The 15,320-nt window shown below is 38.5% G+C and overlaps 1 protein-coding gene across 1 annotated transcript in view; it reads right to left on the reverse strand.

Annotated features, from left to right (window-relative positions):
* AXDND1 (axonemal dynein light chain domain containing 1) overlaps positions 1–15,320 on the reverse strand; it is a 192,567-nt gene that overhangs the window by 78,595 nt on the left and 98,652 nt on the right. The window contains exon 17 of the mRNA XM_003258953.2: positions 8,411–8,609. Within this exon, the coding sequence (XP_003259001.2) occupies positions 8,411–8,609 (199 nt within the window). The remainder of the gene's footprint in view (positions 1–8,410; positions 8,610–15,320) is intronic.

The raw sequence follows: 15,320 nt of genomic DNA on the forward strand, positions 1-15,320 counted from the left end.
ATAAACACAAAGAGGTCTACAAACTTATATATGACAGTTAAAATGCTAGAAGTCAAAATAAGGAGAAAATCTTGAAAGTGGCAAGAGAAAAACAACACATCACTTACAAGGGAGTCCCAATAAGATTAACAGCTGACTTCTCAAAATAAACAATAGAGGCCAAAAAGCAGTGGGATAACATATTCACAGTGCCTAAAGAAGAAAAATGTCAACCAAGATTCCTATATCCAACAAACATGTGTTCCAAAAATGAAGGTGGAATAAAGACTGCCCCAGATTTAAAAAAACTGAAGAATTTATTGCTAGTAGACTTTCCTTACAATAAATCCTAGAGGAAATTTTTCAGGCTGAAAGCAATGACCACAGATGGTAATTAGAATCTACACAAAAAACAAGGCATTATAAAGAAAATTATGCAATTTTAAAAGACAATATGAATGCATATTTTCTATTTCTTAACTGATTAAAGAAGAAACTGTATAAAATAACATATGATATATTGTTGGACCTATAACATAAAAATGTAATATATGTGCAATATATATGCCAAAACAGCACACAAGAGGTGGACAGGAGCAAACTCTAATGGGTGATATAAATGATGACAGATGGTAAATTTATAATTATAACAATGTATTTTTGTGTTTGTAATATTGTATTAGACCAATTCTACAATGCTATAAAGAAATACCCAAGACTGGGTAATTTTAAACAAAAGAGGTTTAATTGACTCACAGTTCCACATGGCTGGGGAAGCCTCAAGCAGTTTATAATCGTGGCGGAAGGGGAAGGAAAAGCAAGTACCTCTTCACAAGGCAGCAGGAAAAAGAGAAGCGCAAGTAGGGGAAATGCCAAATGCCTATAAAACCATCATATTGCATAAGAACTCACTATCATGAGAACAGCAGGGTGAAACAGCCCCCATGATCCAATCACCTCCTTCCCTTGACATGTGAGAATTACAGGTCCCTCACTCAACACATGAGGATTACAATTCAAGATGAGATTTGGGTAGGGAAAAAGAGCCAAAGCATATTATTCTGTCCCTGGCCCTTTCCAAATCTCATATAATTTCACATTTCAAAACCAATTATGCCTTCCCAACAGTCCCCCAAAGTCTAAACTCATTTCAGCATTTACTCAAAAGTCCACAGTGCAACATCTCATCTGAGCAAGGCAAGTCCCTTCTGCCTATGAGCCTGTAAAATAAAAAAAACAGTTCCTTCCAAGATACAATGCAGGTAGAGGCATTGGATAAATGTTCTCATTTCAAATGGGAGAAATTGACCAAAACAAAGGGGCTACAGGCCCCATGCAAGTCTGAAATCCAGCAGGCCAGTCATTAAATCTTAAAGCTTCTAAATAATCTCTTTTGATTCCACGTCTCACATCCAGGTCATGCTAATGCAAGAGGTGCATTCCCACAGGCCTGGGCAGCTCCAATCCTGTGGATTTGCAGGATGCCACTCCCACCTGGCTGCTTTCATGGGCTGGTGTTGAGCGTCTGTGGCTTTTCCAAGTGCACAGTGCAAGGTGTTGATGCATCTACTATTCTGAGGTCTGGAGGAAATTGGCCCTCTTCTCACAGCTCCACTAGGCAGTGCTCCAGTGGGGACTCTGTGTGGGGGCTCCAACCCTACACTTCCCTTTCATACTGCCCTAGCAGAGATTCTCCATGAGGGCTACACCTCTGCAGCAGACCTCTGCCTGGACATCCAAGCATTTCCATACACCCTCTGAAATCTAGGTGGAGGTTCCCAAACCTCAATTCTTGACTTCTGTGCACCCGCAGGCCCAAGACCACCTTCTGAAGCAATAGCCCAAGCTGTACCTTGGCCCTTTTTAGCCACAGCTGCAGCTGAAGTGGCTAGGACACAGGATGCCATGTCCCGAGGCTTCACAGAGCAGTGGGGGCCCTGGGCCTGACCCAAGAAACCATTTTTACCTCCTAGGCCTCCAGGCCTGTGATAAGAGGGGTTGTTCTGAGGATCGCTGACATGCCCTGGAGATATTTTCCCCATTGACTTGGCTATGAACATTCAGTTTCTCATTACTTATGCAAATTTCTGCAGCTGTCTTTATTTCCTCCCCAGAAAACGGGTTTTTCTTTTTTACCTCATGGTCAGGCTGAAAATTTTCCAAACTTTTATGCTCTGCTTCCTCTTGAATGCTTTGCCACTTAGAAATTTCTTCCACCAGATACCCTAAATCATCTCTCTCCAGTTCAAAGTTCCTCAGATTTCTAGGGCAGGGGCAAAATGCCACCAGTCTCTTTACTAAAGCATAGCAAGAGTGTCTTTTACTCCAGTTCCCAGTAAGTTCCTCATCTCCATCTGAGACTACCTCAGCCTGGACTTCATTGTCCACATCACTATCAGCATTTTGGTTAAAACCATTCAACAAGTCTCTAGGAAGTTCCAAACCTTCCCACATCTTTCTGTCTTCCTCTGAGCCCTCCAAACTATTCCAACCTCTGCCCATTATACAGTTCCAATGTGGCTTACACATTTTCAGGCTAACTTTATAGCAGTACCCCAATTCCAGTACCAATTTCCTGTATTACTCCATTCTCACACCGCTATAAAGAAACTACCCAAGACTAGGTAACTTTTTTTTTTTTTTTTTTGAGGTGGGGTGTTGCTCTGTCACCCAGGCTAGAGTGTGATCTCGGCTCATTGCAACAACTACCTTCCAGATTCAAGCAATTCTCCCACCTCAGCCTCCCAAGTAGCTGGGATTACAGGCACCTGCCACCACGCCCGGCTGATTTTTGTATTTTTAGTAGAGATGGGGGTTTCACCATGTTGGCCAGGGTGGTGTCAAACTCCTGACCTCAGGTGATCTGCCCACCTCGGCCTCCCAAAATGCTAGGATTACAGGTGTGAGCCACTGCACCCAGCCAAGACTAGGTAACTTGTAAACAAAAGAGGTTTAATTGATTCACAGCTCCACATGGCTGAGGAGGCCTCAGGAAACCTACGAAACTCACAATCACGGCAGAAGGGGAAAAAGAAGCAAGTTCTTTCTTCACAAGGCAGCAGGACACATAGAGGTGCAGGCAGGGGAAATGCCAGATGCTTATAAAACCATCAGATCTCATGAGAACAGCGTGGGGGTAACTGCTCTCATGATCTAATCACCTTCCTCCATTGACATGTGGGGATTACAATTCAAGATGAGGTTTGGGTAGGGACACAGAGCCAAACCATATCAAATATTAAGAAATGTAATGTGTATAAAATTATACCACAAAAGGTGGGAAAAGGAATCGAACTAGATAGAAGTAACATATCTATATGTCACTGGAATTAAGCCAGTATAAATCTGAAGCTAATTCTTTTTTTTTTTTTGAGACAGAGTTTTGCTGCTGTTGCTCAGGCTGGAGTGCAATGGCATGATGTCGGCTCACTGCAAACTCCACCTCTTGGATTCAAGCAATTCTCCTGCCTCAGCCTCCCAAGTAGCTGGGATTACAGGCACCCGCCACCACACCTGGCTAATTTTTGTATTTTTAGTAGAGACAGGGTTTCACCATGTTGGCCAGGCTGGTTTTGAACTCCTGACCTCAGGTGATCCACCCCCTCACCTTGGCCTCCCAAAGTGCTGGGATTACAGGCATGATCTGACACTAATTCTGTTAAATTAAGAGGTTTATGGTAAACTCTAGAGAAGCCATTTAAAAAACTTTTTAAAGGTAGTGAAAAATCAGTACAGAAATGAATTCTACATTAGAAAGTATTCATTCAATACAAAAAAAAACAATAAAAGAAAAACAGAGAAACAAAAAAGTCATGAAACAAAACAAGCAGTAAGACGGCAGAGGTAAATCCAACCACGTCAATAATATCATTAAAGGTAAATGGATTTAACAATCCAATTAAAAGGCAGAGATTGTCAGACTGGATTAAAAACATGAATCAACTATATGCTCTCTATAGAAGACACACTTGAGATTCAAAGATACAAATACATTAAAAGCAAAAGGTATATAACAGTATAAAAGGAAAAGATATATAACAGTAACCACAATAAAGCTGGTGTGGCTGTACTGATAGCAGATAAAATAGATTTTAAAATAAAAAAACTTACTAAAAATAAGGAAGGATATTTTATAATTATAAAAGGATCACTCTATCAGGAAGATATAACAATTATAAACATGTGTGCACCTAACAACAAAGTACCAAAAATACATGAAGCAAACACCAAGAGAAAGGAAGGGAAAAACAGACAATTTAAGAGTAACAGTTGGAGACTTCAACATCCCACTATCAGTAATGGCTAGAACCACTACACAGATGATAAATAAGGAAACAGAAGATTTTAACAATACTATAAACCAACTAGACCAGACATCTCTAGAACACTTTCTCCAATAACAATGAAATATACATTCTTCTCAAGTGTACATGGAAAATTCTCCAGGATAGACAAGATGCTAGGCCGTAAAACAAACCTCAATAATTTTAATGCTAGAATAATATAAAATATATACTCACACCACAATGGAATGAAATTACAAATCTGTAACTGGAAAAAAATGGGAAACTCACAAATATGTGGACATTAAATAACATACTCCTAAATAACAAATAGGTCAATGAATAAATCACAAGAGAAATCATAAAAATACTTTGAGATTAATGAAAATGAAGACACAGTCCGGGTGCAGTGGCTCACGCCTGTAATCCCAACACTTTGGGAGGTCGAGGTGGGTGGATCACAAGGTGAGGAATTCGAGACTAGCCTGGCCAATATGGTGAAACCCTGTCTCTACTAAAAATACAAAAAAATTAGCCAGGCATGGTGGCACATGCCTGTAATCCCAGCTACTCGGGAGGCTAAGGCAGGAGAATTGCTTGAATCTGGGAGGCGGAGGTTGCAATGAGCCGAGGTCATGCCACTGCACTCCAGCCTGGGTGGCAGAGCAAGACTCTGTCTCAAAAATAAAAAGAAAATGAAGACACAACATATTGAGCAGTCCTTAGAGGGAAATTTATAGCTGTAAAACCTTTGTTAAGAAAGAAGAAAAATCTCAAATCAATAACCTAACAGCTCAACTTAAGACTCTGGAAAAGGTAGAGTAAACTAAATGTAAAGAAAGTGAAAGGAAGGAAATAATAATGACTACACTAGAAATTAATACAATAGAGAATAGAAAAACACTAAAGGAAATCAATGAAATCAAAAGATGGTTATTTGAAAAGATCAACAATATTAACAAACATTTAGCTACGTTGACCAGGAGAAACAGAGAAGGCTCAAATTATTAGAATTGCAAATGAGAGACGGGATGCTAGCACTGATCTTCTCTCAGAAATAAAAGGATTATAAGGGAATACAATGAACAATTTTGCCAACAAATTAGATAACTTGAATGAAATTGTCAAATTGTTAGAAAGACACACAAAAAACTTATTCAATAAGAAACAGACAATATAAGTAGACTTTTAACAAGTGAAGAGATTGAATCAATTCTCAAAAACCTACCCACAGATGGCTGCACCACTGAATCCTCCCAAAGAGCCAAAGATGAATCAACACCAGTTCTTCACAGTATCTTTCAAAAGATAAAGATGGAGGGATACTTCTAACTCATTTCATGAAACCAGTATTACATTGATATAACACCAGGCGAAGACATCACAGGAAAATAAAATAGACCAATGTCTCTTATGAATATCAATGCAAAGACTAGCAAATAGAATCCTGAACTACATCAAAAGTATTTTACACAATTACCAAGTGGGATTTATCCTATGCAAGCAAAGTTAATTTAATATCCAAAAAAAAATGAATGTAATACATCATATGAACATGAAAAAAATAATCACATGATCATCTCACTAGATGCAGAAAAAGCATTTGTCAAAATCCAACAACTTTTTTGCGTAAAAGCATGCGACAAATTAGGAATAGAAGAAAACTTCTTAAATCCAATAAAAGGCATCTAGGAAAAACCCACAAATAACATTATACTTCACAGTGAAAGACTGGATGCATTTCCCGTAAGAATATGAACAACATCTTCCATTCAACATTGTACTGAGGTTCTAGCCAAAGCAATTAGGCAAGAGAAGGAAACAAAGGCATCTAGATTAAAAAGAAACTACTTCTATTTATAGGTATGATCTTTTGTATAGAAAATACTAAGAAATCCTTTAAAAAATTATTGCACCTAATAAATTAATTCAGCAAGGTTTTGGGATGTAAGATCAGTATTTTAAAAATCAATTGTATTCCTATACACATGCAATAAACAATCTGAAATAAAGTTTTAAAAATCTTATTTGCAATAACATTTAAAAAGTACTTAGGAGTAAATATAACAAAAAGAAGTGTATAGCTTATACTCAGAAGAAATTAAAGAAGATCCAAATAATTGGAAAAACATCCCACGTTCACATAGAAGACTTAACATGTTTAAGATAGCAATATTCCCATTCTGATGTACAGATCCAACAAGTTCTTTTTCAGAATCCTAGTTAATGTCTTTGTAAAAATTGACAAGCTTATTCTAAAATTTATACGGAATGCAATAAAAAAAAAAAAAAAAAAAAAAAAAAAAAAAAAAAAAAAAAAAAAAAAAAAAAAAAAAAAAAAAAAAAAAAAAATAGTTACCAGAAAACTTCATGTAATATTTTTTTTTTTTTTTTTTTTTTTTTTTTTTTTTTTTTTTTTTTTTTTTTTTTTTTTTTTTTTTTTTTTTTTTTTTTTTTTTTTTTTTTTTTTTTTTATTAATTTGCATAGGTAGCCAAAAAAGCCAAAATAATCCTGTAAAAGAAGAATCAAGTAGAAAGACTCACATTTCCCATTCCTTTCCAAAACATTCTACAAAGCAAGAATAAGCAAGACAGTGTGTTACAGACACAAGGGTGGACATATAGATCAATGTGATAGAATTAATCATTCGGAAATAAATCCATGACTGATTTTCATCAAAACTGTCAATACCATTAAGTGGAGAAAGAATAGTCTTCAACAAATGGTGCTGGTACAACTAAATATCCACAGGCAAAAGAATGAAATTGGACTCTTACCACATACCACATACAAAAATTAACTAAAATGGATCAGAGACCTTAATGTAAGGAGCAAATGCTACAAAACTCTTACAAGAAAACATAGGGGTAAGTTTTCATGACCTTGGATTTAGCAAAGAATTCTTAGCTATGACACCAGCACAAGCAACAACAACAACAGCACAGAAAAAGTTTCCCTCAAAGAAAATATACAAATAGCCAATAAGCATGTGAAACAATTCTTCACATCATTTGTCATTAGGGAAATGTGAATCAAAACCACAATAAAATAACACTTCAGTCCCTCTATTATAGCTAGAATCAAAAGTCAGAAAATAAGTATTGGCAAGTATGTGGAGAAACCAGAACCCACATGCACTGCTGATGTGAATGTAAAATTGTGTAGGTTTTCCAAAAACACCTTGGAAAACAGTCTGGCAGTTCCTCAAATTATTAAAAATAGAATTGCCATATGATCCAGCAATTCAACTCCTTAGGTGACATATACCCAAGAGAAATGAAAACAAATGTTTGTCCACAAAAAGCATGCACATGAATGTTTATTGAAACATTACTCATTAAGGCCAAAAGATGGAAACAATCCAAGTGTCTATCAATGGACAAATGAATAAATAAAATGTGGTATATCCATATATAGAATATGATTCAGTCATAAAAATGAAATACTGAAATATGCCATAACATGGATGAACCTTGAAAAAATTATGCTAAGTCAAAGAAGTTAGACACAAAGACCACACAGTACAATGATTCCTTTCAAATAAAATGTCCATAACAGGCCAAGTGCGGTGGCTCACACCTGTAATCCAAGCACTTTGGAAGGCCGAGGTGGGCGGATCACCTGAGGTCAGGCGTTCGAGACCAGCCGGGCCAACATGGTGAAACCCCGTCTCTACTAAAAATACAAAAATTAGCTGGGCATGGTGGCAGGTGCCTGTAGTCCCAGCTACTCAGGAGGCTGAGGTAAGAGAATCGCTTGAACCCAGAAGGTGGAGGAGGTTGCAGTGAGCCAACATCTCACCACTGCACTCCAGCCTGGGAAATAAGAGCGAGACTTCGTCTCAAAAAAAAAAAAAATTGTTCACACAGTACAATCAACAAAGACAAAGTAGATTTGTGGTTGCTTAGGGCTGGGGGTAGGACGGTAGGAGAGGATGAAGGATTGCAAAATGATAGCTAAAGTGCATAAGGCTTCTTTTTGAGGTGATGAAATATTCTAAAATTGACTGGTAATGGTTACCTGTATCTATAAATATACTGAACACCACAGAATTGTACACTTTGAAAAAGTGAATTATATGTGAATTGTATTGCCATAAACCTTTAGGAAAATTCTCTCAAAACAAAAGAAAGCTACGGGAACTTACGAAACAGAATCCACATCTATGTGCCGTGGAACAGTACCAGTAAGGTTTAACAATATATCCAACTGTGATTTCATTTCATTAATTTTTTCATCTATTTCCTGCCATTCTTCAAGAGGCGTATCAGGAAACTCCAGGTTTTCCAACTTGAAAGAACAGAAGTCAAGAGAGCTAATCAAACTTGGAAGAATTTTGGAGTAACCTAGAAAAGTAAGAAAAGCATTAACTTTTAGAAGTATTTGTAAGACTACTATTTTAATACCAAATTATAAAATCCTACTGAGCAAGGGCATATCTTTTAAAAATCTTTTATTATCCTACAGCTTGACTAGCAGAGAACCTTACAAAAAGCAGTTCCTAAATAAATGTTTAATGAATAAGCACTGTGTAATTGGTGCTTTAATGACTAACAAACTATTTTTTCAATGACAGTTTATATCCTAAATTTCTTGTCTTTTCAGCTGAGAATCAAATGCATTTAACCCAGAAACTATCAACTATAGTTTTCTGTAAAAGACCTTAATTCACTACATCATTCTTTTAAGAGGACAATGATAATAATCAGGTTCTTCATGATTATGGGATAGTGAATAACAAATTAAAATAGATTATCATAGTTCTTGAGTCATTTTTTAGGTTATTGATCAGGTTTTCATAAAGTTTATAGCTTTTGGTCTGAATAAAACTTGAGTGTGGATCCTAATGTGGGTCCAGTGGACTGATTCACTATGAGATTATGGCAAAATACCCTCTTTTTCTTATTCATTTGCAAAATACGAAATGAAAACATTCCCATCTCAAAGTTATATGACAAGTAATTCAAAAGGAAACTTTTTCTCGTCCTTAATGAAAATATTTTCACTGCCTTCCTTCATCAGTAAATTTTGATCTTTTAGGAATATTCAAAATGATCTGCTAATTTCACCACCATTCATAATTTTGACTTCTTCTTTCATTTTAAACCATTTGCTACCTCATTTTTCTCTGCCCACTACACACAGTCATCCCTCAGTATCTACAGAGGATTGGTTTCAGGACCCCCATGGATACCAAAATTCATGGATTCTCAAGTCCCTTACAGAAAATGATGTGGTATTTGCATATAACCTATGCACATCCTCTTGTATACATTAAATCATCTCTAGATTACTTATATCACCTAATACAATGCAGATGCTATGTGATATTTATTATACTATACTGTGTTTTTATTTGTATTTATTTTATTTTTTTTAAGTATTTTTGATCCACGGTTGCTTGAATCTGATGATGCAAAACCCGCAGATTCAGAGGGCTGATATGGATAACTATTGCCATTTTATCAATAACTATATTATTGCTGCCATAGAAAATTTAATTGTGTTTTCCCATGTAGCTTTTATAGTGTAGTTTTATATTGAACAATTGTGCCAGTCAATGGTTCAGGGTTGCCTGAGACACTTTACTGGGAAGGATTCTTAAGAAACACATGATGCACTGAGCAAAAATGCTTTAATGGATTTTTAATATCTTTCATGGATTTTGGAGGATGGAACTTCAATATCTTTCATGGAAATTTGGGATATTAAGTCACTCTACTCAGGGGTGGGGTGGTGGGCAAAATTGAACTCCAGAATTTGCTAAGGAGTAGAGGTCCTGGTAACACCAGGATACTACTGGGACCCCTAATTCTCTGAAGCACTACATCTTAAGAATAACGGTGGAACAGAAATAGAACAGCCCTCAGAAAGCCCAAGGCCAGACTTCATTTCAGCTCAGTCCCTACTTGGATTAAGGTGATCCGTGCCTACACTAAACGACCTGCCAGAAAAGTAAATCCTTCTTTCGTAAAATCCTTCTTATGTAATATAGTATCATCCAGAGTTTCAAATTATCTCTAAAACTTTTCACACACAATGTCCAACATTCAATCAGAAATAGAAATATGAAAAGAATGGACTCAAAACCAAGACAAAATACAGAAAATAAAATAGAACTATAGGAGAACCAAATATTATCCAATCACCAGACACGGATTTTAAAATTAACTGTGACCACAACTTTCAAGTTATAAAATGACAAGATGGAAAATTTCAGCAGAGAACTAGAAACTCTAAAAGTTAATAAATTCTAGGACTGAAAAATATAATAACTAAAATTTAAAAATCAGAGGATGTTTAACAGAAAGTTAAACTAACACACTAAAAGAAAATCACTGCCAAATTAGAATCCTTAGAAAATAACCTTTAAGGCCCAGCGCAGTGGCTCATGCCTGTAATACCAGCACTTTGAGAGGTCAAGGTGGGAGGACTGCTTGAGCTTAGGAGTTCAAGACCAAGAGTAGCCTGAGCAACATAATTAGACCCCATCTCAAAAAAAAAAAAAAAAAAAGACAGAAAGAAAAGAAAAGAGGAGGTTCCAAGATGGCCGAATAGGAACAGCTCCAATCTACAGCTCCCAGCACGAGCAATGCAGAAGACAGCTGATTTCTGAATTTCCAACTGAGGTACTGGGTTCATCTCACTGGGGCTTGTCTGACAGTGGGTGCAGCCCATGGAGTGTGAACTGAAGTAGGGTGGGGCATCGCCTCACCCGGGAAGTGCAAGGGGTCAGGGAATTCCCTCTCCTAGCCAAGGGAAGCCGTGACAGACAGTACCTGGAAAATTGGGACACTCCCACCCTAATACTGCGCTTTTCCAATGGTCTTAGCAAACGGCACACCAGGAGACTATATACCGCACCTGGCTCAGAGGGTCCCACGCCCACGGAGCCTCGCTCACTGCTAGCACAGCAGTCTGAGATAAAACTGCAAGGTGGCAGTGAGGCTGGGGGAGGGGCGTCCACCATTGCTAAGGCTTGAGTAGGTAAACAAAGCAGCCAGGAAGGTCGAACTGGGTGGTGCCCACCGCAGCTCAAGGAGGCCCACCTGCCTCTGTAGACTCCACCTCTGGGGGCAGGGCATAGCTGAACAAAAGGCAGCAGAAACTTCTGCAGACTTAAACGTCCCTGGCTGAAAGCTTTGAAGAGAGTAGCAGTTCTCCCAGCACAGAGTTTGAGATCTGAGAACAGACAGACTGTCTCCTCAAGTGGGTCCCTGACCCCTGAGTAGCCTAACTGGGAGACACCCCCCAGTAGGGGCCAACTGACACCTCATACGGCCAGGTGCCCCTCTGAGATGAAACTTCCAGAGGAAGGATCAGGAAGAAACATTTGCCGTTCTGCAATATTTGCTGTTCTGCAGCCTCTGCTGGTGATACCCAGGCAAACAGAGTCTGGAGTGGACCTCCAGCAAACTCCAACAGACCTGCAGCTGAGGGTCCTGACTGTTAGAAGGAAAACTAACAGACAGAAAGGACATCCACACCAAAACCACATCTGTACGTCACCGTCAACAAAGACCAAAGGTAGATAAAACCACAAAGATGGGGAGAAACCAGAGCAGAAAAGCTGAAAATTCTAAAAATCAGAGCACCTCTTCTCCTCCAAAAGAACACAGCTCCTTGCCAGCAATGGAACAAAGCTGGATGGAGAATGACTTTGATGAGTTGAGAGAAGAAGGCTCCAGATGATCCGTAATAACAAACTTCTCTGAGCTAAAGGAGGATGTTCAAACCCATCGCAAAGAAGCTAAAAACCTTGAAAAAAGATTAGACGAATGGCTAACTAGAATAAACAGTCTACAGAACACCTTAAATGACCTGATGGAGCTGAAAACCATGGTGCGAGAACTACGTGACGAATGCACAAGCTTCAGTAGCCGATTTGATCAAGTGGAAGAAAGAGTATCAGTGATTGAAGATCAAATGAATGAAATGAAGTGAGAAGAGAAGTTTAGAGAAAAAAGAGTAAAAAGAAACGAACAAAGCCTCCAAGAAATATGGGACTATGTGAAAAGACCAAATCTACGTCTATTGGTGTATCTGAAAGTGACAAGGAGAATGGAACCCAGTTGGAAAACACTCTTCAGGATATTATCCAGGAGAACTTCCCCAACCTAGCAAGGCAGGCCAACATTCAAATTCAGGAAATACAGAGAATGCCACAAAGATACTCCTCGAGAACAGCAACTCCAAGACACATAATTGTCAGATTCACCAAAGTTGAAATGAAGGAAAAAATGTTAAGGGCAGCCAGAGAGAAAGGTCAGGCTACTCACAAAGGGAAGTCTATCAGATTAAAAGCGGATCTCTCGGCAGAAGCTCTACAAGCCAGAAGAGAGTGGGGGCCAATATTCAACATTCTTAAAGAAAAGAAATTTCAATCCAGAATTTCATCGCCAGTAAAACTAAGCTTCATAAGTGAAGGAGAAATAAAATCCTTTACAGACAAGCAAATGCTGAGAGATTTTATCACCACCAGGCCTGCCTTACTAGAGCTCCTGAAGGAAGCACTAAACATGGAAAGGAACAACTGGCACCAGCCACTGCAAAAACATGCCAAATTGTAAAGACCGTCGATGCTAGGAAGAAACTGCATCAACTAACGAGCAAAACAACCAGCTAACATCATAATGACAGGATCAAATTCACACATAATATTAACCTTAAATGTAAATGGGCTAAATGCCCCAATTAAAAGACACAGACTGGCAAATTGGATAATGAGTCAAGACCCATCAGCGTGCTGTATTCAGGAGACACATCTCACGTGCAGAGACACACATAGGCTCAAAATAAAGGGATGGAGGAAGAACTACCAAGCAAATGGAAAAAAAAAAAGCAGGGGTTGCAATCCTAGTCTCTGATAAAACAGACTTTAAACCAACAAAGATCAAAAGAGACAAAGAAGGCCATTACATAATGGTAAAGGGATCAATTCAATAAGAAGAGCTAACTATCCTAAATACATATGCACCCAATACAGGAGCACCCAGATTCAGAAAGCAAGTCCTTAGAGACCTACAAAGAGACGTAGACTCCCACACAATAATAATGGGAGACTTTAACACCCCACTGTCAACATTAGACTGATCAATGAGACAGAAAGTTAACAAGCATATCGAGGAATTGAACTCAGCTCTGCAACAAGCAGACCTGACGGACATCTACAAACTCTCCACCCCAAATCAACAGAATATACATTCTTCTCAGCACCACATCACCCTTATTCCATAATTGACCACATAGTTGGAAGTAAAGCTCTCCTCAGCAAATGTAAAAGAATAGAAATTGTAACAAACTGTCTCTCAGACCACAGTGCAATCAAACTAGAACTCAGGATTAAGAAACTCACTCAAAACTGCTCAACCACATGGAAACTGAACAACCTGCTCCTGAATGACTACTGGGTACATAATGAAATGAAGGCAGAAATAAAGATGCTCTTCAAAACCAATGAGAACAAAGATACAACGTACCAGAATCTCTGAAACACATTTAAAGCAGTGTGTAGAGGGAAATTTATAGCACTGAATGCCCACAACAGAAAGCAGGAAAGATTTAAAGCCGGGCGCGGTGGCTCACGCTTGTAATCCCAGCACTTTGGGAGGCCGAGGCGGGCGGATCACAAGGTCAGGAGATCGAGACCACGGTGAAACCCCGTCTCTACTAAAAATACAAAAAAATTAGCCGGGCGTAGTGGCGGGCGCCTGTAGTCCCAGCTACTCGGAGAGGCTGAGGCAGGAGAATGGCGTGAACCCGGGAGGCGGAGCTTGCAGTGAGCCGAGATTGCGCCACTGCACTCCAGCCTGGGCGACAGAGCGAGACTCCGTCTCAAAAAAAAAAAAAAAAAAAAAAAGATTTAAAATTGACACTCTAACATCACAATTAAAAGAACTAGAGAAGCAAGAGCAAACACATTCGAAAGCTAGCAGAAGACAAGAAATAACTAAGATCAGAGCAGAACTGAGGAGATAGAGACACAAAAAACCCTTCAGAAAATCAATGAATCCAGAAACTGATTTTTTGAAAAGATTAACAAAATTGATAGACTGCTAGCAAGACTAATAAAGAAGAATCAAATAGACGCAATAAAAAATGATACAGGGGATATCACCACTGATCCCACAGAATTACAAACTACCATCAGAGAATACTATTAACACCTCTACACAAATAAACTAGAAAATCTAGAAGAAATGGATAAATTCCTGGACACATACACCCTCCCAAGAGTAAACCAGGAAGAAGTTGAATCCCTGAATAGACCAATAACAGGTTCTGAAATTGAGGCACTAATTAACAGCCTACCAACCGAAAAAAAAAGGAAGAAGTTGAATCCCTGAATAGACCAATAAATAACAGGCTCTGAAATTGAGGCAATAATTAATAGCTTACCAACCAGGACCAGACAGATTCACAGCCAAATTCTACCAGAGGTACAAAGAGGAGCTGGTACCATTCCTTCTGAAACTATTCCAATCAATAGAAAAAGAGGGAATCCGCCCTAACTCATTTTATGAGGCCAGCATCATCCTGATACCAAAGCCTGGCAGAGACACAACAAAAAAAGAGAATTTTAGACCAATATCCCTGATGAACATCAATGCAAAAATCCTCAATAAAATACTGGCAAACCGAATCCAGCAGCACATCAAAAAGCTTATCCACCACGATGAAGCTGGCTTCCTCCCTGGGATGCAAGGCTGGTTCAACATATGAAAATCAATAAACATAACCCAGCATATAAACAGAACCAAAGACAAAAACCATGTGATTATCTCAATAGATGTAGAAAAGGCCATCGACAAAATTCAGCAGCTCTTCATGCTAAAAACTCTCAATAAACTAGTTATTGATAGGATGTATCTCAAAATAACAAGAGCTATTTATGACAAACCCACAGCCAATATCATAATGAATGGGCAAAAACTGGAAGCATTCCCTTTGAAAACGCACAAGACAGGGATGCCCTCTCTCACCACTCCTATTCAACATAGTGTTGGAAATTATGGCCAGGCAATCAGGCAGGAGAAAGAAATAAAGGGTATTCAATT

Source organism: Nomascus leucogenys, chromosome 12, assembly GCF_006542625.1.
Source record: "Nomascus leucogenys isolate Asia chromosome 12, Asia_NLE_v1, whole genome shotgun sequence".
In the NCBI taxonomy this organism is placed as follows: domain Eukaryota; kingdom Metazoa; phylum Chordata; class Mammalia; order Primates; family Hylobatidae; genus Nomascus; species Nomascus leucogenys.